General features: G+C 32.5%; 1 protein-coding gene across 15 annotated transcripts in view; it reads left to right on the top strand.

Moving 5' to 3' along the window:
* The first annotated feature begins 1,569 nt into the window (after window positions 1-1,569).
* The window catches only part of LOC128170920 (golgin subfamily A member 4-like), a 78,706-nt gene continuing 56,677 nt past the window's right edge, over window positions 1,570-23,598 (top strand). For 8 of the 15 annotated variants that reach the window (XM_052836685.1, XM_052836670.1, XM_052836677.1 and 5 more), the window contains exons 1-12: window positions 1,705-1,850; window positions 3,392-3,588; window positions 4,625-4,702; window positions 5,857-5,901; window positions 6,341-6,424; window positions 6,855-7,051; window positions 9,656-9,741; window positions 10,417-10,517; window positions 11,303-11,482; window positions 12,643-12,657; window positions 16,919-16,985; window positions 18,955-19,061. In XM_052836685.1, coding sequence (XP_052692645.1) covers window positions 3,436-3,588; window positions 4,625-4,702; window positions 5,857-5,901; window positions 6,341-6,424; window positions 6,855-7,051; window positions 9,656-9,741; window positions 10,417-10,517; window positions 11,303-11,482; window positions 12,643-12,657; window positions 16,919-16,985; window positions 18,955-19,061 — 1,113 coding nt within the window. In that variant the 5' untranslated portion in view covers window positions 1,705-1,850; window positions 3,392-3,435. The other 7 variants (XM_052836682.1, XM_052836683.1, XM_052836684.1 and 4 more) reach the window with 5 other exon arrangements.

Consider the following 23,598-nt stretch of genomic DNA (forward strand, 5'->3'; position numbering starts at 1 on the left):
TGACAATTAATGAAAAAATATCAATGAATTCAAAGGTAAAAAAAAAAAATGACTGCATGATTTGTAAACTTTGATCCACCAATTTATTAAAAATCATTTAGTTTTTAGTCATTGTAAGTCATCAATTTTGTTCATTTTATGAGATACATGTATAAGAACATCTTTTCATGAAATTACAAAGAAATAAACATGTAAATGGATCGCGAATAAACCGACACACGAGGGTTTTCCCAAAATTGCATAGACAAGTGACGTTATTCAGTTCATAGAACTCACAGAATGATGAAGTTTGTGTCGCAGCGGGTTTAAGTTATTTCCATTGAAATTATGTATCGATATTAATTAAATACTGTCTCAGGTTGGGTTTTTATAACATATATATATGTACTACATCATAATTTTTCATGCGGCGTAAAGACACTTAAAAATAAAAATAAAATAAACATATAGAAACTTGAAGAATATCGCCACGAAAATAACTCATTGAATAAAAAAACTTAAAAAAAAAAAAGAATTTAAATTTCTGCATTGTTTTTTTTTTATTTATGCAAAAAAAATTAGCCATTCTGAATTCTTAAAGATTTTTTAGCACGTACGTTAGAAAAGTTGAAGTTTGAATACACAACGGTAACTAATTATAAAAAAGGGTTTTAAAAAATCTAGAAGGATATAAACAAAATAAAATGCACAAAATTGCCTAGAAATGTGTTTAGTGATTGTATAGTTAAGCAACCAAAAAAAAAACGAAAACAAAAACAGGACCCAGTATTGACATCCAGAAAAAAAAAAAAGGAAACCTCCACCGATAGAAATGGAAGAACAAATACCGGGAGGACAGTCGTTTTGAATCGGCGATCATTTGTACCATGAAATATTTTAGAACAAATCTAGAAATGTATAGTGAATGACTGAATGTGCAAGCTGGATAGGCATTCAAGGAAAATAAATATTTTCCACGACCTGTACATGTATGCAATCAGCGATCGTTTGTACTAATTGTCATCGAATACGTATAACTTTAATTTGTAAGACATGGGTTTAAATCAATAAATATCCGTATTAATACAGGGAATTGGGGAAACCAAAATATGGTTGCAATCATAATCGAATGGAAAAATGTTCTAAAAAATGGGAATGAGATGTGGTTTTAAATCTTTTATTGTTGTTTCTGCATGGGTTTTTTTTTATTTATTGAAGCAGATCAGATGTGCAAATAATCGTAGCGGTATCAATTAATTTTGACAAGATCCCCGCATCTCGGTGTTTCGTTACTGGAACCCTGACTACCCACAACATTATAGCTAATATAATTATTCTCTTATTAAGAAATTGTTTGCCGCTTTCAGTGCTTGTAGACATATAATTTTATTAAACATCTGAACCAAATATGGTTACTTACAATGAACCGTTCACATCAGAGCTCAACCGAACAGTAAAAGTAGCCAGCTGCACGCATGCTTTTTGTCTGCGTCATCAAAAAGCTTGTTAATTCATGTTAGGCAAAACTTTTGAATGAGATTCAAAAATCCGCGCGCACCTGTCAGATAAGTTTGGTTGTAGCTAGGCAACGTCACCACGTGTTTCTCCCAGGCCAATATGGCGGCCCTGTGTATTGACGAAAATAATCAATTGTGTTTGAGTTGAATGTGTTTACCCGATCGAAGGACGATAATGGCGCCAGGTTATTGTTTTAATTGTGAGTGTTTGCACACCGTTTAACTGGGCACAGCTCATAACAAAGGCACACATCGCTTGTAGGAAACGGTCGGCCATTTATCAGATTAACGGCACTGTATGCGGTCTCTATACCCTGTTTACACAATCCATAACGAAGTGGCGGCTCGCTTTGTGTACGTTATAGATTAATTAATGTTTGCACAGAGCTCTATTCATATCATTTTGAACATCATCTGCCCTCTATATTTGATGTTATGTAGTCTAGTGTAGCAATAGCTTGTCTAGCCATTTAAAAGGATATGCACATAATATAACTAGGGCAAAGAGGAAAGGGTGTATAATTATGTCACAATGTTGGAAGCTAAAACTGTAATTATGTGTATTTGACATAAAAATCCATATATAAACCTTTAAATGCAGGTGTGTAGAACAGTAGAAGTTATTTATTACTGGCTGTGCATGCATCTCCAAAAATCATCCTTCTGAATGAAGTCATTGTAATTTTAAAATATATATATAAATCACCAAATTCAGTCATTGTTTATTGAACAGTTTGAAAACTGAACCACTACATGTTGATACCAAGCTAGCTTATTGATATCAGAAGGTGTTAGATGCATATTGCCACAAACATTTGTTTCATCAATATTTCCAATATGGCAATAATCGTTCAAATCAGTGCCTTAAAATTTGCGAACATGATCAAATCTTTTTTATACGCACTAATACAGTTAATATGTACTTTCACATACCAGTAGTTAAAAATCAATAGCACGTTGATAAAGTACATGCATTTATTTTGGCATAAGCTGTCTTTTGCATTCCATCTCCCTGTTAATCTCCTGTCCCTCTGTCTCAAATTGATCTCTCCCTCCTTCCTTTTCTCCTGCCGCCTCTCTCCCTCCCTCTCTCTCTCTTTCATCTCTCATTCTTTTGTTCTCTGTCTTTAAGATCTGTCTGTCTGTCTACCTGTCTGTCTGTCTCTCTCTTTCCTTCAAATTATCCTAGCATGGCCATGACTAGAGCTTTGCCTTGTCTGTCAATCATATCTGTCTGTAATTCATCATCTTTCCGTTTTGTCTTTCCATCACATTTCTCTATTGTTTATCTTTCTGTGAATCTGTCTGGATCTGTATATATAATGTTCTTCCTGTGTATTTCAGGGTTGTCTCTAAAAATTGAAGTAGAAGCAGGAAATGAAAAAGTAGCAGGGGGTCTCGGGGTCTTACTTATGGCTACATTGTGTTTGAAATGCAATAATAGCCGGGTAATTAAGGCATTATAGGTGGGGAAATTCCCCGCCTCCCGGGTCTTAGAGACAACCCTGGTATTTGTATACACTGTACATGTACCGGTACATAATTATATACATTCAATGAAAGGAAAAGACAATTTTGTTAAAACCACAATTACAATGGTCTGCACTCTCCCTGTACCCCCCCCCCTCCCCCCCATCCCCTCTCCCTGTACCCATTATGAAATCTGCTTCTCTAGATTATTATTTTGTATATGCATAATTATGCAGCTTTTATAAGTTTAAACAGTTTTGTGAAAATAATTGAATGAATGCAATGAATTGGTAATTTGGATAATTTATATAGTTTTTGTTTCAAATTAAGACATTTACTTGTAACTTTTTTTTCTTTCATATAAATCAAAAGTTGAATTATCAGGACCTTCTTACAATAATTAAACAATTTTGATGTTTTTCAAGGGTGAGATTGTAGAAACTGGACGATCGAAAGCTGCAGTTTCACCATGTCTATGAATTACGTCGGAAGTATCTCAATTCTGGATCGAGGCGATGGACCGGCTCAAGCCATCATTGACAAAAATAAACGCTCTGTGGCCCAGCGTCTCGCTGACGAAACTAAAGATGAGCTGGAGAAGGTCATGCACCGCGTGGAGGACGTAAGTGTTTTTCTTTCTCTCCTGTTTTCAATTTCTCTCTCTCTCTCCACTTATAAACTTTTTTGTTTTACTTGATCTCTATATATTTCTGCCTCCCCCTTTTTCTCTGAATCCTTTATTCTTACTCTTATTTCTCTCTAGACGTTAATTCTTTTTTGTCTCTTCATGTATGTTTAGGCCTAACAAAAAAAATAGTTTGTTTCCGCTTTCATGCTAAAAAAAGTATCACAAAAATGATATTATATATCAGATACCTCCTCTGCCAACGATGAGAGCATTATTAAAATCTACAACACATGGAAACATACAGCCATTTTAAAACAAAACGTTTGAGTTACACTGATTTGACAAGAGTAACTGCTTCAATCGTTTTTGTGACCAAAATTTTGAGTAATTTTTTTTCCAAATCGGATAAAAACGAAAAAAAAAACGATTTTCCATAAAAAATCCTTAAAAAAAGTTTTGAGGGGGGTAAAACCTAGGGTCGGTCAGGAAAGCGGAAACAAACAATTTTTTTTCTTAGGCCTTATTTCTTTCATCTCTCATTCTTTTGTTTTCTGTCTGTCTTAGAGATCTCTCTATCTCTCTCTTTGTTTCTCTGTCTGTGTGTGTGTGTGTGTCTCTCTCTCTCTCTTAGATCTTGTTGTCTTTTAAAATTAAAGAAATGCACAGTTGATCATTTGAAAAATGTATTATATACTGTTTTGTCAACAATGCCCAAGGCAGTGTTTGTTCATGGATCATCTAAGACAGAGTAATATATAATTAAGTCGTGTGTTACAAGATCATGAGCAACTCTTTACTTTAATTACTCACACACATTTATAAGTTGATGATTTGTTTCAAATATTCAACCTAAGAGAATGACAGATGTTTATTTATGCGAAAATGAAAACTTCTCATGTATCTAAGACTATATGTGTAAAGTCACATGACCCATGTCAGCATCAATTATCATTTAATTTGAATTTGCTGTCTTGTTCTGATCGACTGAAAAATAATAATTTAAGCCAGCAATGTATCTGCTTTGTTTCAGATTTACGTGTCTTATGAACAGAGCACGCAGGACATGTTCCTTACCCATGGAGCTAATGTGGAATACATTGAAGATATCGTAAGTTAATAACCCAAAAATCATTGTTACATGCAATTTGATTGGTTGAAAATGTACAGTACATGGAAGATATTGTAAGTAATCAATCCAAAAATCATTGTTACATGCAATTTGATTGGTTGAAATGTAGAGTACATTGAAGATATTGTAAGTAATCAATCCAAGATTTGTTGTAACAGGCAATTTGATTGGTTGAAAATTTTGTGTATGGTTATGACATATCAAGTGACCAATATAGCGTATATGGAGATACAATAGTATCCTTACCAAACGCGAGGAATTAACATTTACACAGAATCACTAGGAGTATCTCTCTGAGTTTATCAAAATTTAAACTTGATCTTTATGCTTGGAATTTTTTATTCTCATGATATTTGACACAAAAGTTTGGAATTGCAAAATTAAATACTGGTGTTAAATAAAGAATCTACAGGGTAGTGAGAATTTATCTCTGATTTTCTGGAAAATTGTGATATGGGTTGCATGTAATGGTCATTATGGCTGACTTTGGGGGGGAGGGGGGGGGGGGGGTGTTAGCAATGTCAGGGTATAACAAAGCACAGAGCACATGCCAAATCAATGATGAAGAACAAGTTTGATTAGTTATTTTTAGCTGGGTGAAGTTTGATTTATATTGTATAACAGGAAGAATTGTATTGATTTTCTGCTTTTATTGACCATTGTATTCCCTTGTTCTGTTTACTTCATCATCCCTATATGTTAACATAATGTATCCTAACCTATCTGAGATTAGGATAGGCGGATTATAAGTGGCATACGTTATTTTCTCCCACTCCCAGTGTGCATAGTTGACTGTACAAAGGGAGGTAACTCAGAATGGTAAACGTGTTATCCTGAAGTATGTATTATGCAAAAAGTTACAACTTATTTAAAATCATTTGAGTGGAAGAAACTTCAATGATTGGAGAGGATACTACCGAGTAAACGTATTTAAAAAAAAAAAGTTATCAGAGAAATGTAATTGTAAGCTTCAGTTCAGAATTATTTGCATTTGCTTTTAGACAGCGCTCCTTTAGATTTTTCTGAACATATTTCCTGCATTCAAAACCAAGTCCACTTTTTTAAATTATTTTTTTCTCTTTGAAAAAATTAAATGATACACACTTGTTTCATGGATTCAAATTTTATTGTAGAAAGAGTTAGAGGAAATTTTGACAGATGAACTGAAGAAAAAAAAGGTAAGGTTATGATCATAATTATATTAGGTCAGACAAATTTATTTCAATGAATGGTTATAAATAAAAAATGAAGATGTAATATTCAGCTTTGAAATAAATTAGTACTATTCAACAATTTTTGTCCATACAAGTTGATGTCAACGGGTTCAATGTAAACATTATATTCTAATACATTGTGTTTTACCAGATGGGTATGACAAAATTTACACATAAAACACATTGTAGTTGATGTATTGAAATAATGGAACTCTTAACATTTGGCATTTCCCTATATTTTTATATATAGAGCTCTTCTTCTAAAGAAGATCAATACAGTCTAAAAATGACCATGACCATTATGCCTTCTTAATTTGTTTTTATAGAATGAGCAGAATTTTTATGGCGCTGTTGACAGTGGTCAGATGTGTTACACGTCATTAAGTATTTGCATTTTTTTCAGTATGAGCAGAAAGTGACGGTGTTTATTGTTGGGTTTGAAAATATGTCCAATCAGAGGCTTCGCCTCATCCAACAAGTCAACGAGGTACGTAACGAAAGTTTATTAAAAAAAAATAATGTCAGTTTTCATTTCATTTTCATAACTCCATGATATATCAATAGTATTTTTCTACGTGCAATTCTTATACATAATAAAATGAAAAATTGCAAGTTTGACCAGATGAAACATTTATTTTTCAATGGTAATTTTATCCTGCAGTTTCTTTAGTGTCATGCATTTTGTTTTCACCACATCTTACACAGGGATTAGCCTGTGTTTTTTCATCAGTGATATTTTCATCAGTGGTATTTTCATCAGTGGTATTTTCATCAGTGGTATTTTATGCGTAAAGTTCCAAATTATCCTGCTGCTTTGCTCATTCAAAAAAAAAGTTAATTTGTATCCAATCAAATTTTGTGTACTTTGTATCCAATCAAATTCTGTGTACTTTAACCAATGCTTTTATTCCCTGCAGTTCTTTATGGATGCAACGAAGCCCGCTGAAGAAGAGCCCCTATTTTCCCCCTCTCCTGACATCAACATTGAGGAGATCGGACACAGTATCGAGGAGACGCTCGACTCAGCCGATAGACTCACAGACAGACTCGGTGAGCTTAACTCACAGATGGTGGACTGGCTCACAAACTTTGCCATCAATAAAGCCTCCACAAAGTAAGACTTGAGTTACCTGCCCTTGATTTTGAATAAGGCTTCCACATAGACAATTATGAGTTATCCTCTCTTGATTTTATCTGAAAAAAAATTCTACAGGTTAAGTTGGAGAAAATGGTAATTTTTGTGAATGATTTAGAATTTTTTTTTTAATAAAATCTTTTATCATTCTCGATAAAATAAAGTTTTCTTACTTAACAAAACCAAGTAGTTAATGAAATCAAAAAAGAATTTCACAAGTTATAAATATATATAATTGAAGTGTGTGATTCTTGTGCTTTTAAGAACAATATCCAATTTAGAAAATATGTAAGTTACACCTTGAGAGATTATTGTTTTTTTGTTACACGTTTGTGATATCAATTACTCCTCACACAAGAAAAATGTAACCTGCCAAATTCTCAAATATGGTATCCAGTCACTTTTCACTGTTTGGAGAACTCACAGTCAAACAAGTTTTTTGGTGTGTGAGAACCGAATTAGGATCAGTATTCTTTCCCAAAGCTTAAAGCTTATATTTTTTTTTCTGCAATGCATATTGAATAAGATCTACAAGGTACATGTATTAATCTTTATTTTTCGACATTTGCATATTTTGGAGCTAATAGAAAAGGATGTTTTTGCATATAACAATTGAATTTAGTAAAGAAAATGAGCTATTATGTATCAATTATTTTTCGGAGTCAGTATATTAATTAGTTTCATGTGTAAAATTTCCCTTTTCCGAAAGCAGCTTTTTGATTGGAGGGGTATGCTATTGAATTTTGTAACCAAGAGTTTGATTGGCTACAGTTGCCAGTGTTATCCTCTAACAAGCACTCTGATTGGTTGAACACTTCCCTGACTCTGTACTAATCAGTAAAGGTGTTTTTTCTTTGTAGACTGAAAGAGTAAGTAGACACTGATGCAAGGGATGGTGCTACTAAAAATAGATTGAGAGGAATCATGGGAATTATATTTAAAATTGACCCACCTGCTTTTATTTGAATCAATTTGTCTGTGAAAAAGTTAAAAATTATAATAATGGATAAAGTGTTAATTTTTTTTCAAGCATTTAACATGATATGATTGACATGTTATTCTTTTGCTAATATCAAAGAATATGGTCTTGTTTTTATACTATGTCAGGTATTTAAAAAACTGATTACATTTGTATAAGTATGAACTAATATATTCTAATGATTCCTCAATACATGCTAATAAATAATGTTATTTGGTGAATGGTTTGAATGTTAAGGATATTAAATACAATTAGTAACCCTGCAAGAGGGCAGACTCAAATCAGGGCTAGTGTCTTTGGTTTACTGTGGCTGCAATAATAAGAGCTATATTTTAGTTTTGCAAATTTCCCCTAAAGAATAATAACTTTAAAATTTATGTCTAAGAGATTTGTCCCTAATAATAAGATTATTGCTTTGATAGCTTTTAAACTAAAAGTAAAGAAGTGCATAATTTTTTAAAGTACAGTGTATGAATGATATTATAGAATCAGTTTAATTCATTGTTTGATTTTATTTAAAAACACTATAATAATCTAGAAGTTACAATTTCACAGTAGATTTAGATCATTTTTTTTCAAGTAGAAATCACTCTTTCATGTAGATCTAAGTATTTAGAATTGATTTTAGTACATTAATTATAATTTATAATAGCAAATTAATATAACTTATTTTTTAAGTTAAACATTAGGAAATACTATTAATAATAGTAGGAAATAGTATTAATAGTACGTCAATAAGTGGTGTAGATAAACTAACTGTTTATAAACAAGCATGGAGTTAATCCTGAATTTTGAGATTAATATTGGAAATTTTCTTTTTAAAAAAGAAAAACAATTCAGTAATTTTTGTAACATTTAAACAATGGCATGCATAATTCCTTCATTTATATAGTAGTTAATTATGTAGTAATCCAGTGATTATATGGAATGACTGTATCTCCTGATGTATGTGTGTAATGTTCCCTAAGTGACCACATATACCCACATATGTATATCATAACATATAGAACCCCTGGTACATTTATGTCATATTATGTACTGTTATACTTTCATGTTAAATACTGAAATCTGATTGGTTAAGACGCAGTTCATAATCCGTTCTGTTACCCTCAGCGTTAGCAACGCACTTAGCAACAGGTAACATTATAAATTGTTACATGATCAATATTCTGCATAATGTAGGTTGACTTTAAGTAATTTTGCCATCTTTTTACAAATTTTGATGACACTTGTAGCTATATAATGAAGGTTAAACACATCGTTATTTATCTGAAATGACATGATTATCATATATTAATAGAAGCTTTTATCCAGTGACCATTTTGTGTATTTACTGTATTTTTGTTGTGTGTTATTAATTAGAGCATGTTATGCATGTAATGATGTGCCATTGAGTGATTTTTAAAAGTGAATATGATTCAGAAAGATAATCAGATATGTTATGCAACAATAAGTTGCAAATAAGAATATTAAAAAATTAAGAGAGAATTGACAAACAACAATAATATGTTATCATCATCTCAGCAGTGAAAAATATATTTTTGATCAAACCATTAGACTGTTAGGTGCTTCATGGATATTTCTGACATTGTTGTTTGACACAGGGGGAAGAAGAAAATGGAGAAGGCTCTAGACAAGGCCAAGGATGACCTGTCTGGACTGAGCGAGAAATTACTGAAATTACAATCAGGTTAGTACTTATTGTCTTACCTTTTAAAGATTTTTAGTACTTAGAAATTACCTTTTTTCTAATCTTCAAGATATTTCTAGGAGATGGATATTTTTAATTGATGAACCTTTTAGGGTATATTGTATTTTATTGAGTATGTTTGTCATGCATCAAGGGTTTGAGTAAAGTTGGGGATGGTGGGTCCTGTTTCAAGTCAAATCCACACTTTGTAAAGTTGTCTCCCTTTGCGGGGTCAACTTAAAGGTCAAAAGGGATAACCCAACTTTCTCCTTCTTTATGCAACCAAATATTTGGGCATCCTATGATAAAACCAGTGTGAGTTTGATTTATTTTTTTCATGTGTTGGTTGCCCCGTCCTGGGGCAATCCAAATACGCAACAGAAACATATTTTAAAGTAGAATGACAAAGTTACAGATCTCTTAACTACAAAGGCTACTGTGAGAATTAATGGAATTTTCCCCAAAGATGGCAACCAAGGGACATAACTTTTGTAAAGAAACACTCATGAAGTTTAGAATTTTTTTTTAATAAGGTGGTCCATTAAGTCCAGCAAGCATATGACCTTTGCAGTTAGTATTTGATTATTAGCGATGAAACGTATGCCCTATTTCTTCTTATCTAAGAAATGGAGGTAAAGTTGTATTTTTTTATGAAATTGATGCCATTTTGTATAGAAATGGAAGTGAAAGAAGAGAAGGTGCAACAGTTGCTGAAACAGTTGGAGATCAAAACAAGTGACACCCAGAAATACCGGACAGCGGCCGAGGCGGCCAAGGTAAACAAACACCCTGGATACAGGGGAGGCTACTCAGGGACTGTATCAGTAGATGGGTTACCTCTCTTGATCAAATTTCAAGAAACACCTTAGAAACAGGGGAGGCTACTCCGGGACTACATCAGTGGATGGGTTATCTCTCTTTATCAAAATTCAAAAAGAGTATGAGTAAAAGCATTGATTGTTACATAGTAATTCTAGAATTGGAGTTTTAGAAACCATATGATCTGCTTTTATAGATAATTACTTTCTCAGCTGCTTTTTTTCTTCTGCAAATTTATTAAAATTGCTTGAAGCTATCATAATCTGGGGCTCTTTAGATAAATTAGAAAACTAACATTTTCTTACACTGTATCAATCTAATCTCGGAGTCGGGCCTGAATGCTTATCTGATTTTAATGTCATTTTTGTTCAGAAATTATGATATATACCAATGAAATTAAGCGTTTCTGTGACGACAAATTGGATTCGGAAATTCCATCTTGTATTTATTTATACATTTGCCTTTAACCAATTCACTTTTTGATGTTGTAATTCAAAAGGAAAAGACACAGAAAATTTGAGCACACAGAGATGACAAATTTAGAATCTAAGATGCTATTACAGCAATATCTGAAAAAAGCATTCCTTCAATACTTCCGCTTGTTACTTCTTGAGGTAGCTAACTCAACGTAGAAGTACACTAACCATTTATTAATATGTTCTGTTATTCTCTTGCTTTTTTCATTACTACCCTGCCAATCTTAACTCTTGCACAACTCCAACCAAAAAAAAAACAATAATAGAAATCCATCCAAGAGTTTGAAGAGACGACCTTGAGGAATAAGGAGGCCATGCAGAAGAAGGACAAGGAGATCCGAGAATTGAACAGTAAGCTCTCTATGTTGGAGCTCGAGGTCGGACAGTCCGACTACGTATCCAAAATGTCCTCCGAACGAAACCAGGAGAAAAATGGCGAGCTCAAGGTTTGTGTGTGTCTGTGTGTAAGCATGGTTTTTCACTGTGTGTTATTAGGATAGCCTATGAAACGGAAGTTTTGGAAAAAAATGTATATTCACAGTTTTCATTTAAAAAAAAAAAAATCACTCAGCCAATGAAATTGTTTTGTTTTGAGCAACTATGTCTAAACATACATATATCCTAGTTTTAAAGAGGGCCTAAGCCAGTTTTGGAAAAAAATGTATATTTGCAGTTTTCATTTTTGAAAGATCACCCGGCCAATGAAATGGCCAAACATACATGTGTCCGAGATTTTAACTACAAAATCCCAGAAATTGATAAAAATCAAACAATATACTTGATAAATGTATATTTGCAGTTTTCATTTTTGAAAGATCACCCGGCCAATGAAATGGCCAAACATACATGTGTCCGAGATTTTAACTACAAAATCCCAGAAATTGATAAAAATCAAACAATATACTTGATACGAATCCAGTATAAAATAACCAATCATATCATTTAATAAAGTCCTTGAATATTTATTAGCTGTGGCCATTCGAATCAGTTTTAAAATTTGAATAGTTACACAACAATATACGTGTGTGTCTAGATCCACCCATGAATCAGCAGATGAGCTCAAAATCCCAAAAAGAATCAACCAATGAAATGGATATGAATCTACTATAAATTAATTTGCCTATTGATTTGTAGTTTAAAAAAAAAAAATTGTGTTAATAAATACCGGTACTCTATTAAATTTCTGTTGATATAAGAAATGCTTTCAAATTATGTAATAAGACAAATGAAAACCCACAGAAGATTTTAAACAATATTTTTAGAAACCCCTTTGTGTTGAATGTAATTATTTTCTGTTAGCTGATTATGAATGAATTATACTTTTGTTTACCTGAGTTAATATATCTTTAAACAATTCAAATATTAAAAGTTCAAAAAACTATCAACATTTAATTAAGGATTCAATTTCAATTGAAATGTAGTGTATTTGGTTGGGTGGACAGGCACAGCAATGCAATAATGAAATTTCAAAAGAATTTATGTTTTCAATAAGTGATGTCAATTTTTGTTCGCTAAACCTGTCAATAAAATTATTGCATTAATTAAAAAGAATTAGAGTTTACTTAAATTATAAAACTTGTGATGATTAAATTTCTTCCTAATTAAGCCAGAGGATCTTAAGGTAAGAACGCAGAGCATGAAACAATTGGTTGTCTTGTTTGTGACATCATTGCTACTCTAATGACATTTAGATATTGTATTTTTGATATGAATAGGGTCAAGTTATTTTGCAGCTTTATGCTTTAAAAAAAAAAACCTTGAAAATTGTGTAGCATTTATTTTAGCATATTTTTTAAAAACTATATTTGTTGTGATATGCTTTTATTATTTTAATGGTTTTTAAGTAAATGTTTTGTCATTTGTAAAAAAGTTGAATAATTTGAGCAAATTGGAATCGTTATCTTTGTTATCTCTTTTAAGCAAGGAAAAATGAAATTTACATTAATTTAAATGAAAGAGAAAAAAAGAAAACCAAAACTGATTTGAATAAACTCATTTGTTACTAGAAAGTAAAACATAATTTAACAATTTCGTTTTTCAAAAATTCAGATATGCAACATAAACTAGCCAGTACCTATGATAAACGGTCTAAACTTGTTAAAATGAAAAGTAAACTTATATTGGAATCAGCAATGTAATACCTTTAAGTGGACAAAAAAATAGTGGTCAAGATATTTTCATTACTGTATATTCCTTATATAACACAAGTACTTAACTTCTTAATATTTCCCAACTCTCAGAAAAAAATGGCGAGGTTTTAAAATCCTAGAGGCGTGCTTCTCGCGATTTTATGCGGATATAAATTCTTCGCTTTCAATTAGGAAATTAAAGCAGTTACCTGTTAGCTTAAGTCAACATAGCTTAGGTATTTAAAAACATCATGAAAATTATACCTATGTCTATTAAAATGTTTGTGCTATTTTATTTACTTTGAATTTGCAAAGTTTATAATGTTGAAAACCTAGTGTAAAATCTTGATTCAATCTATTGTTTTCAGGAAAATTGATGTCCATGTTTGCTTGTTATAGACAGCTGGATATTTTTAGTAACACAGTGCTTGAATTTCTTTCTCTCTCTCTGCTAGACGACCTTTGCTTTATAAGCCTCAGTGATCTTTGACCTTTGACCTATATGGTAGTATACTCTTCATGTATGTAGTTGTGGAACTCTTCGGTGTTAGAGATTTTGTTATTTTGTATGTTAGATTTCCTCGTTTTTTATAAGCTTTGATTTGCACTTGTACAATGTAAATTCAAATAATTAGGAACAATGTTACTTTTAAACATTCCATTTACTTTGAAAATGATTTTTAGGTCTATTTGATGAAAACTTCAGTAAATTAATGCTGTAAAGCAGTTTTATATTTCAAGGTTGTAATATGTATTAGGTCAAAGTTAGTTTAATAATTTTTGTTTTGAAAATCATATTCTAACATACCGTAGAAGCAGAAATATTCATTGAGGATTCAATTTCGATATTTTCGTTGGCAGTATCAATCAACGAAAGTTAATCCATGATGAATTTTTAACCCAAGTATTCATAAATACAGGGTTGATATGTGATACGCTTTAGAGAATACTATATGACAAAATTTAATGCCAACAAAAATTTACATGTATTTGGTTAAAAAACAAAATTTAGATCCTACAAAAGTATGTGCTTCTACAGTATTTCTGAATATTAACTGCAAAATCTCTAGTGAATTAATCGATTACATTTATATTGAAAAAAGATTTAAAATGATTCCCGAAAAGAGGGGACATATAACGAGCATGCAGAGCTTTAAAGACACATTATTATAATATCTACTCTATATGGTTTCTTTTCCTAAGACATTGTACTAGTGCATGCTACCTGCTTGTTTTAGTCGTGTTGTTCTAACTGTATCAGTCAAACCAATATCAAGTAATGATTTACCTTGCAGGTGTTCTTACAGGTAAAAGTCCGTTGTTTCCCCACCTGCTTTACTAGATATATTGGTTTGGCTGGAACAACTGTTGTTTGCTTTCATTGTTCGCTGGTGCTGGGTTTTCTCCATTGCTTGAATTCTTTAGTTTCCATCCGTGTCAGATTTGAGTTTTTATTAGTAAATTTGGGATTGATTTTTATACCCCCGCTCCGAAGGAGAGGGGGTATACTGTTTTACTCTTGTGTGTCTGTCTGTCCGTCCGTCTGTCCGTCCGTCTGTCTGTCCGTCTGTCTGTCCGTCCGTAACAAAAATTTCTGTTGCATTTATCTCAGCAACTATTTATCGCAGATGCTTGAAATTTTAACACAGTGTTTGTTAAGGCATGCCATATCGTGGGATATATTTTTGTACCAATCGGACGCCAACTTCCTGTTAAATGACGACTTTGCTTATTTCTTAACCAAAATTTTCAAACAAATTTTCGTCAAATAATTCTCAGCAACTGTTTATCGCAGATGCTTGAAATTTTTACACAGTATTTGTATAGGCATGCCATATCGTGGGATATATTTTTGTACCAATTGGACGACAACTTCCTGTTAAATGACGACTTTGTTTATTTTTAGGAAAAATTTTATAACAAATTTTTGTCAAAGAATTCTCAGCAACTGTTTATCGCAGATGCTTGAAATTTTAACACAGTGTTTGTTAAGGCATGCCATATCGTGGGATATATTTTTGTACCAATCGGACGCCAACTTCCTGTTAAATGACGACTTTGCTTATTTTTTAACCAAAATTTTCAAACAAATTTTCGTCAAAGAATTCTCAGCAACTGTTTATCGCAGATGCTTGAAATTTTTACACAGTATTTGTATAGGCATGCCATATCGTGGGATATATTTTTGTACCAATTGGACGACAACTTCCTGTTAAATGACGACTTTGTTTATTTTTAGGAAAAATTTTATAACAAATTTTTGTCAAAGAATTCTCAGCAACTGTTAATTGCAGATACTTGAAATTTTTACACAGTATTTGTATAGGCATGCTATATAGTGGGATGTATTTTTGTACCAATCGGACGTCAACTTCCTGTTAAATGACGACTTTGCTTATTTTTTAACCAAAATTTTCAAACAAATTTTTGTCAAAGAATTCTCAGCAACTGTTTTTTGCAGATGCTTGAAATTTTTACACAGTATTTTGTATAGGCATGCTATATAGTGGGATGTATTTTTGTACCAATCGGACGTCAACTTCCTGTTTAATGAGTACTTTGTTTATTTTTAGCCAAAATTTTCAAACAAATTTCCATCAAAGGTTTCTCAGCAACTATTTATCGCAGATGCTTGAAATTTAAACACACTATTTGTTTAGGCATGCCATATCATGGGATATATTTTTGTATTAATCGGACGTCAACTTCCTGTTAAATGACGACTTTGCTTATTTTTTAACCAAAATTTTCAAACAAATTTTCCTCAAAGATTTCTCAGCAGCTATTTATCGCAGATCCTTGAAATTTTTACACAGTGTTTGTTAAGGCATGCCATATCGTTGAATATATTTTTGTATCAAGTGGACGTCAACTTCCTGTTAAATGACAACTTTGTTTATTTTTAGCCAAAATTTTCAAACAAATTTCCGTCAAAGATTTCTCAGCATCTATTTATCGCAGATGCTTGAAATTTTTACACACTATTTGTATAGGCATGCCATATTGTGGGATACATTTTTGTACCAATTGGACGTCAACTTCCTGTTAAATGAGTACTTTGTTTATTTTAGCCAAAACAAATTTTCCTCAAAGATTTCTCAGCAACTGTTTATCGCAGATGCTTGAAATTTTAACACACTATTTGTTTAGGCATGCCATATTGTGGGATATATTTCTGTACCAATCAGATGCCAGCTTTCTGTTAAATGTCGACTTTGCTTATTTTGCATATTCACATCAGAGCGGGGGTATCACTAGTGAGCATTGGCTCACAGATATCTTGTTTATTCTATTTATGTGTATTGATATTATTTTGTGTGTTTTAATTGAATAACATAAATTTATCATGTGTTATTTGTGTGAGTTAAATGAAGTTACTTTATAAGATTTAGAAGTCCATATTAAGGAAAGGACAGGTGTGGGTTGTTTATTCATTAAATGTGTTGATATCAATAGATCAGTATTAAGAATTTTTTGAAAAAATGTCATTTATTTAACAAATGTTCAGTTTGAGAAAATTGAAGAATGACTTTACACCATCATATTATTGTAACAAAAACAAGTTACGGTAGTCTGAAAAAAAATTCAGCAAAGTCTTTTTTAAAACGGCAAAGTATAAGCACAATTTTTCAAAGATTTAATTCTAGCTTGACAATTTTTGACATTTGATAACCTAACTGTGTCCACATTCGGTATGTGATTGAAAAATTCATTTGTCGGAGTTGCAATAAAACCTTGATTATCAACTTGTAGAAAAAGCTAGCGGAACTTCAGGACCTGGTGGATAACAGCAAAGCCAGCTTCTTTGAGGCGCAGAGAGGTTAGTATATTACTGTTAAGAAAATACAATGTAATTGCAGAGAGGTTAGTATATTAGACTAGAAAATACAATGTAATCAGAGAGAGGTTTGTATATTACTGTTTAGAAAATACAATGTAATTGTAATCGCAGAGAGATTAGTATATTACTGTCTAGAAAATACAATGTAATCGCAGAAAGGTTAGTGTATAACTGTTTAGAAAATACAATGTAATCGCAGAGAGGTTAGTGTATTACTGTTTAGAAAATACAATGTAAAAGCAGAGAGGTTAGTATATTACTGTTTAGAAAATACAATGTAATTGTAATCGCAGGGAGATTAGTATATTACTGTCTAGAAAATACAATGTAATCGCAGAGAGGTTAGTGTATTACTGTTTAAAAAATACAATGTAAAAGCAGAGAGGTTAGTATATTACTGTCTAGAAAATACAATGTAATCACAGAGAGGTTTGTATATTACTGTTAAGAAAATACAATGTAATCGCAGAGAGGTTGTATATTACTGTTAAGAAAATACAATGTAATCGCAGAGAGGTTTGTATATTACTGTTAAGAAAATACAATGTAATCGCAGAGAGGTTTGTATATTACTGTTAAGAAAATACAATGTAATCGCAGAGAGGTTTGTATATTACTGTTAAGAAAATACAATGTAATCGCAGTGAGGTTTGTATATTACTGTTAAGAAAATACAATGTAATCGCAGAGAGGTTTGTATATTACTGTTAAGAAAATACAATGTAATCGCAGAGAGGTTTGTATATTACTGTTTAGAAAATACAATGTAATCGCAGTGAGGTTGGTATGATATTACTGTTTAGAAAATACAATGTAATCGCAGTGAGGTTGGTATAATATTACTGTTTAGAAAATACAATGTAATCGCAGAGAGGTTTGTATATAACTGTTTAGAAAATACAATGTAATCGCTGAGAGGTTTGTATATAACTGTTTAGAAAATACAATGTAATCGCAGAGAGGTTAGTATATTACTGTTTAGAAAATATAATGTAATCACAGAGAGGTTAGTATATTACTGTTAAGAAAATACAATGTAATCGCAGAGAGGTTAGTTGATACTGTTTAGAAAATACAATGTAATCGCAGTGAGGTTGGTATAATATTACTGTTTAGAAAATACAATGTAATCGCAGTGAGGTTGGTATAATATTACTGTTTAGAAAATACAATGTAATCGCAGTGAGGTTGGTATAATATTTATTTACTGTTTAGAAAATACAATGTAATCGCAGAGAGGTTTGTATATAACTGTTTAGAAAATACAATGCAATGGCTGAGAGGTTAGTATATTACTGTTTAGAAAATACAATGTAATCGCAGAGAGATTAATATATTACTGTTAAGAAAATACAATGTAATCGCAGAGAGGTTAGTATGTTACTGTCTAGAAAATACAATGCAATCAAAGAGAAATAAGTACATTGTATACCGGGCTATTTTTGTCCCATGTTATTTTTTAACCCTTATTCAGTTGCAAACATTCTCGCCACGTCTTGAATTTGCCCAGACAAAGTTGCATATAAAGAAAGATGACTTGAGATGTTGGTATTTGGCCTGCTGGCAACAAAGACAAAGGAGCAAAAATAAAAATGGAATGAATATCTCTCTGTTTACGGTAGATTATTGTGTAAATGATACAATGTACTCGTCACTGAGAAGGGCAAAGCCTCTTTAAGGCACAGGGAGATTAGTGTGAAAAACTTTGTGGTCAAAATTTAAGTTGTTCAAAATGTATGTATTCATCTCTATAGGCAAGCTCCGCAAACTTACATGTAATAGTAAGTTTCAAGTTAAGAAGTCTAAATGTTTTATCCTGGTTGATCTTAGAGATTAACATCTTTAATCTAGTAATGAACAGTGAGATGTTGCTCTTTTTCAATGGACTTATGTTTGTCGTATGAGAAAAAATGTTACTAAAAATAGAAACTGGTGTTACTATTTATAGACTGGCAGAAGCTACATGACCAGCAGGTGACAGCTCTCTCCAACGCTCACAAAGAGGAGATGGCGGAACTGAAGGCAGGGTTTGAAGAGGAGCTGAAGAAATACAAGGTAAAGAGATTATGCCATTGGTTTGTTGCTTGGCTTAATACAGAGCCAGAAATCATTGAGCAGTCTTACATAGGTTTACTGACTGTTCCACAACTGGCTCAGCTTTTTATGAAAATGAATATCATAAGTTCATAAAGGAAATTAATGCAAATCCTAAGGTATGAAAACCATGCAAGATCATGTTTCGAAACATTGACGTGTTACTGGACACATGTGCAATTATTAACTCAGATGGAGAGACGTTCTTCACAAAAGTGTGAAGGAGCCAATCAGAATAGGGCATGATCTATAAATAAGTTGGTTGAGGGTCAGTAAGTGTATGCCAGGCTGGCTGTAGTTTAGACCCTTTATGGGGAGAGCCGTAAATTATCCTGTTGTAGAAAATTATCAAACTGCTAACTAAGCTAGATAATGGGAGATTGAATCAGCTAATATGATTTTGTTTAGAAATCCAGGTACATGTACTAAGTTAATTAAAGGCATTGTTGAACCAGTTGTGATCCAATATAGGGTCATAATGAAGAGCCATGGCTATCTGGAAGTTTAAAAGAAACCATACAGATATGAAAAAAGCATTCTTTATCATCGCCTTAGTTAAACATATATGCAATGTAAAAAGTGATATGATTGTATTAATAGGATTTTTTCATCTGCCTAGTGGTCTTAAGGGGGCTGGATGGTCATTGCCATTTATTAGGCTATATTTTCCTCCTGAAATCGAAGAGCTCAGTACAAAGACGTATGAAAATGCTCAGATTTTAAAGCTGACTCATTTGGATTTTTACTTCACTAAATATTAGTTTATGGCAAAAAATACGATATGTCAAGGTTTAAGATAGATCTAATGGTTAGTTTGTTGACCATCCAGTCTCTTTAAGGTAGTTCTGATGGTTAGTTTGTTGACCATCCAGTTTCCTTAAGGTAGATCTGATGGTTAGTTTGTTGACCATCCAGTCTCCTTAAGGTAGATCTGATAATTAGTTTGTTGACCATTCAGCCTCCTTGAAGAGACTAGAGAAGTTCATATAGAAAACACAAGGTAAAATCAATTCTTCCAAGGTGCAGTTTGTTTAATACCTTAATTGTAAAAAGGCAAGTTAAAGATCAGTGAAGGATTATATCACCTTACAGTCCTTATTGATTGAAAAGAATTAAGAAGAATACAACATTGATAAACATTGTTGTGTCTATATCAAGAATAAATGAAAGATTTACAAGTACAATGGCTAAAATCGTAGAATGTTAGTCTGATTTTTGAACAATGTGGATTTAAGGGTCATCCACACCTTTGGAAAAAGTCAGCATACCAGGAGCCAAGACTTCTATATTCCTGAAAAATATGGAGTTCTTACATTGAATTTTATTAATTTTTTGTTTTTTAAAAAGCAACAATTGAAAAAAGTTCAATTTTAAGGGAAAAATCAACTTATCAAATCAAACTGTTATTGTTGACATCAATTTTAGTGAGAACGTCTGTCTCAGAGATTTATAGCTTTTGAGGACAGTGATTATATCAATACAATAGCTAGGTTATAAAAGAAGTCACATACTGTGAACTCATTAGAATTCGTGGGGGCCAATTTTCGTGGATTGCTTAAATTTTAAAGGTTCGTGGGGATGTAATTTCGTGTATTACCTTATACCTACAAAAGGAAATATGGCTTTTTAGTCCTAATTTATTAATTCGTGGAGGATGTTAATTCCTGGATGAGAGGTACCCGCGAATTCCACGAAAATTGAGCCACCACGAAATCTAATGATTCCACAGTACTTCAAAAAAACATGTAATTTGATGGGTCAATGCAACAACAAAATCCACAAAAACTGTTATTCAAAGAGTTTTATAATGACGTCACAAACGTTAAACGATGTTAACTGCAACGTCACAAGCGAGAATCAAAGTTTCTCGCTTGTGGCTGTTACTGTTGCTCTTCCATTAATATAAACTTACCCTTAGGATAAGATAGAAATTTCAAGGTATAAAACACATTTGCAGACAAGGCATGAAGTTAAAATAATGTAAATATAAGCATTACTCAATTTGTATGCACACACCGCTGCAGTTATGAAACTGTATACTTCAAAACAATCATGATTCAATGCTATATTGAAACCACGGCATGGACGGTGTATGGAATTTATGACAATCAATGATAAAAGTACTCACAGACTCCAAATTTTCAAAAAACTTGAATCTTTGAGGAAGTAGGTGTTTATTGTGTAACCTTGTTAAGTTTCCAGAGAGCATTGATCATCCATACCTTATTATGATGGATCCCGGAAAAAAAAAATGAGTTGTTAAAACCACAAAGTATTGGTTCGGATTGCATCCTTTCTGGAAGGAACAAAAGACTTTCAGTGTTTGTTGAAATTCTCTTATGTGTGGTGAAAAGAATAAGAACGATTGTCCAGAAATGTTAAATAAATATTTGCCGGTGTAGTCCACTGTTCGTAGGTTTTTCAGTAATTGGGTTTAGAATAAGTGGATTGAGCTGGGGGCCTGTGTTTAATCAGGCAAGAAAAGTAACTAATGGTTTGTAATTAGCTTCAAACAAACGATGGACAATACTCAATGAGTTTTGTGGAGGAGTAATAAGGTTCCATTGGAAGCCTATGCTTTTACTAGTTGGAGTAATGCTCAATCCATTATTGTGAACTTGTAGAGGAGGTACAAATACAAATTTAAAAAAAAAGTACTCATTATGATTTAGATATCGAAAAAGAAATCGAAAGATGGAGTGTTTAATTTTTTTTTTTTGATTCAGAATTGAAAAAGTGTTTTTCTCGATGAGATACTTTTAAGGAATAAGAATGGATGAAGGAACTTATAGATTTTGAATTCAAGGCTGAGAATACCAGAGTCTGTGTTGGATTATAAAATTCAGGATCTGTATCCTCCTCGGATTGTAAATGTGCTCTGTTCTTGGAATTTCAGTGATCTGGGTTTGAGTATGGTGCTGCCCTCTTTGATGGGAATGTTTCAATATAAATCACAGTCACACAGCTTTTGACAACATAAGAATATTGTGAACTATATTTCAAAGTATTCAACAGAAAGTGAAAATTTTTGGATATTAAGGTTCTCAGTGGGAAGAAAAACTGTTTTGATTTTGAATGATAATTTTATTTTGATGTGAAAGTAAAGTTGCATGAGTGTGCAATAATTTGAGATTGCATTTAAAGAAAAAAGAAAACAAAAAAAAATGTATCCTGAATTCTCTGATATTTAAAAGAGTAAATTAAAATTTAGCATCCCAGTGGGACGTTGATTAAAAGAGAAACATCTAGACCTGGTACTATGAATAATTGACCAGGGAAATTAGTTCAAATTATCAAGATGAAGCACAACGAATTGTTTCATGAATTTTTAAGTGAAAACTAGGATGTTCGATCGCTATTTCTCGGAAATGGAGAAATAAATGAAATGAACTAAATCTAAGTGTGACATATTTTTTTATTTGGTGCTGCTACGAATTACAAAGGCTTTCGTTCAAGAGGAAGAAAGATATTATTTGTGGAGGAAAAAAAATGTTTGTGAACTTATTTAAATATAAATATGGAAATTACAAATATTCTATTGATTTAGTAATGTTATGTTGGACAGAAGTGTGATGTTTTTGAATGCATGATTACACCTCAAGAAAATAACTTTACATGAATAAAGGGAATGAAGAATCTTGACAGTGTGTATTTGGGAAATAAGGTATAAATACGAAACGAATAATATGCAAAATATGTGATATATTTGGATCGAGGAATTACCAAAAAGGATCCAGGATGGTGATTGTTTCTTAGATGACGTTACAAACACCAAATCTCTAAAACAAGAGAATCGAATGAGCAAAAAATCATATTTTGTGATATACTTAATTTTACGAACAATTATTACAAAAAGTAGTCAATTGGTGACTGTGTCTCAATTTAAAGGAAAATTAAGTGAGCTAAACCTCTTCTTAAAATCTTGAAAGTTTTTCATTTTGAAAAACTGAGAGAGAGCTAGAACTCACATTGTGCATAGTCAGATGGTGATAGTGGCTTACAAACTTAAGAAAAAGAAAATTGTGAGAGCAAAATCACTTTGGGTTAAGTTCTGAGGATTTTTTATCATGAATCGGCCGGTGGACAACGCGAAGCAAGAGATTCCGGAGGAGACGGATTACGTCCATGTGATTGACCTGTCTAATGTACTGACGGTGGACCGGTTACATCCGGTGCAGACCACAGGGTCATTGTACCGCCCTGTGTTACCACTGTTACATAGGCACAGAAAACTGGTGAGTCTTCTTTTGTTTCTCTCTTGGTCTATCTGTCTCTCTGCCTCTCTGTTTCCTTTCTCTCTCCCCTCTGTCTGTCCCTCTGTCTGTCTGTCTGTCTGTCTGTCCTGTTACATCCTGTACAGACTCAGAGATCATTGTAGTGTGTTACCACTGCTTCATAGACACAGTAACTGGTGAGTCTCACTCTTTCTGTCTCCTCTGTCTCGCTCTCCTTGCCTCTCTGTCTCTTTCTCTCCATCTCTGTCTCTCTGTGCCCTATG

The sequence above is a fragment of the Crassostrea angulata genome, chromosome 2 (assembly GCF_025612915.1).
Source record: "Crassostrea angulata isolate pt1a10 chromosome 2, ASM2561291v2, whole genome shotgun sequence".
NCBI lineage: Eukaryota > Metazoa > Mollusca > Bivalvia > Ostreida > Ostreidae > Magallana > Magallana angulata.